This window comes from Monopterus albus, unplaced genomic scaffold (assembly GCF_001952655.1).
Source record: "Monopterus albus unplaced genomic scaffold, M_albus_1.0 scaffold170.1, whole genome shotgun sequence".
Taxonomy (NCBI): domain Eukaryota; kingdom Metazoa; phylum Chordata; class Actinopteri; order Synbranchiformes; family Synbranchidae; genus Monopterus; species Monopterus albus.
The window spans coordinates 906,790-908,646 of record NW_018128050.1 but is presented as its reverse complement, the minus strand read 5'-3'; the positions used below and the strand labels follow the sequence as shown (position 1 = coordinate 908,646).

General features: G+C 46.3%; 1 protein-coding gene across 1 annotated transcript in view; it reads right to left on the bottom strand.

The window, feature by feature from the left end:
- spg11 (SPG11 vesicle trafficking associated, spatacsin) overlaps positions 1–1,857 on the bottom strand; it is a 31,467-nt gene that overhangs the window by 5,705 nt on the left and 23,905 nt on the right. Inside the window, 3 exon segments of the mRNA XM_020615783.1 lie at positions 370–507; positions 764–968; positions 1,581–1,726. Coding sequence (XP_020471439.1) covers positions 370–507; positions 764–968; positions 1,581–1,726 — 489 coding nt within the window.

The following is a 1,857-nucleotide window of genomic DNA, read 5'->3' as shown; positions in this document are numbered from 1 at the left end:
CGCCCCCTCCCCTCCCCTTTCCACCTCTCACACAGCTTCTGTGCACGGCACCTTCTCATCAAGCAAGGGCGCCACATATGAGAGATAATAGAAAACCGCTTAGCGGCGCAGATTATTTTCTTTCCAAGTGCTTGTGCCGCCCCCCCACGTGTCATGAAAAAAATGCCGCCCCGGTTCGCCCATGCCAAAAACTGCCACTGCGTCCCCAGGAAGCTATTAGGAAATGTACTTTACTCAAAAGACTATTCAGCACAATGACAGCCAGTATTACAAAGTACAAGACCTGTCAGGTGCACCCAGTGAAAATGCTTCACTTGAATTTCTATGCCAATGAGTGTGTGTGTGTGTGTGTGTGTGTGTGTGTCATACTGCAGCTCAGGTCTCTCAGGGGAACAGTGCCGAGGTTTTCCAGTAGTTTGAGTCCCACCAGGTTCGGGTCTTCACACAGTTTGAGCAGCTGCACCAGCGAGTCCCTCCCCTCTGATGGCCTGAAGATCTGCTTCTCTGCTGGGTCACAGGCAAAGACACGTAGGGTGTGATGTGGGGAATACATTACATTACATTACATTCATTCAACTATTACTGTGCTGTGCTGGGAAGCTGGACTCATGACCTTAGGATTTCTAAAATCTTGGCTACAGAGCTGCTCCAAGCTAACTCACTGCTCTTTTTAACATAGCTGTTTATAGCATGCTACTGGTCTTCACAGGTCTGCAGAAATACATTTTCAGAATGAAGACACTTCAACCAGCTGTACTCTCACCTGGCTGCAGCTCCTGGGTAGAGGCCAGCAGCGACTGGACCAGGGCAGTGGAGACCAGCTCAGCCACACAGTCTGCAGAGAGGCCCTGCACCCTGATGAAGGCCTGAGCCTTCCTGAAGCGCTCAGGCTGGTCCGATAGCAGCAGCTTCTCAAACACCGAGTGAGGTTCCTCCTTGCAGATGTCAGTGAAGGAGCACTGCAGCTCCTGCCGAGAACACACAGGGATCTACATGACTCTCATATGCACTTCCCTGATGAGCTTAACTGTTCCCCAGCTCAAAGACTCTGCTGCGCTCCTGTGTCTCGGACTGACCGGTCACTCTGAGGAACTTTTGGTGCCTGTGCTGCATTCAAGACAACTGACATCTTCATACTGTACCGAAGTCAAGTTTCTGATGTTTTGTTAAAAATGATTTTATTTAGTCTTAATTGATTTTATCCTGGTTTTAACAATTATTTATTTATTACTTTAATTTAGTTTTCATATTCTATTTATTCTATGTTTATTCTACTTTTATTCTATTTTAGTTTCTTTCTGGGCATTCAATACTAGGTGAGAGAGAAGCAGTATTTTGAGTTTTCTCTATGTCCTGCACATATAGTGAATTGACAATAAAAATCTTTGACCTTGATCTTTATTTCCTCAAAATGTTAATAATATGTCTCTTGCCACTGTGTGTAAAGCACCTAGACTTGCCTCTGTGTTTGAAATGTGCTGTAGTAGCACTGTCCGGGTCAGCACAGTACTGCTCTACTCTAATCCACATGCTTTTCAATATGACAACAGACAGACACTGTGTACTGGTACTACTGACACCTTGGAGAGCTGGTAGAGGCTGAGGACTTGTTTGCAGTAGTTGTTGCCATGGCGACACTGATCCACCAGTCTCTGGAGCTGGACAGTGACCTGGTCTTCGGGGCCTGGGAGCATCACAAATGACGACAGGCTGCTGAATGAAGGAGCTGCAGGAGACAGAGAGCGAGAAAGACACAGATATTACATCTGGTGACTCACTTTATATTTCTAGTCCACAGGCAGTGGTGGAAGAAGTATTTAAATACTTTATCTGGGCAAAAGTAGCAGCACCACATTA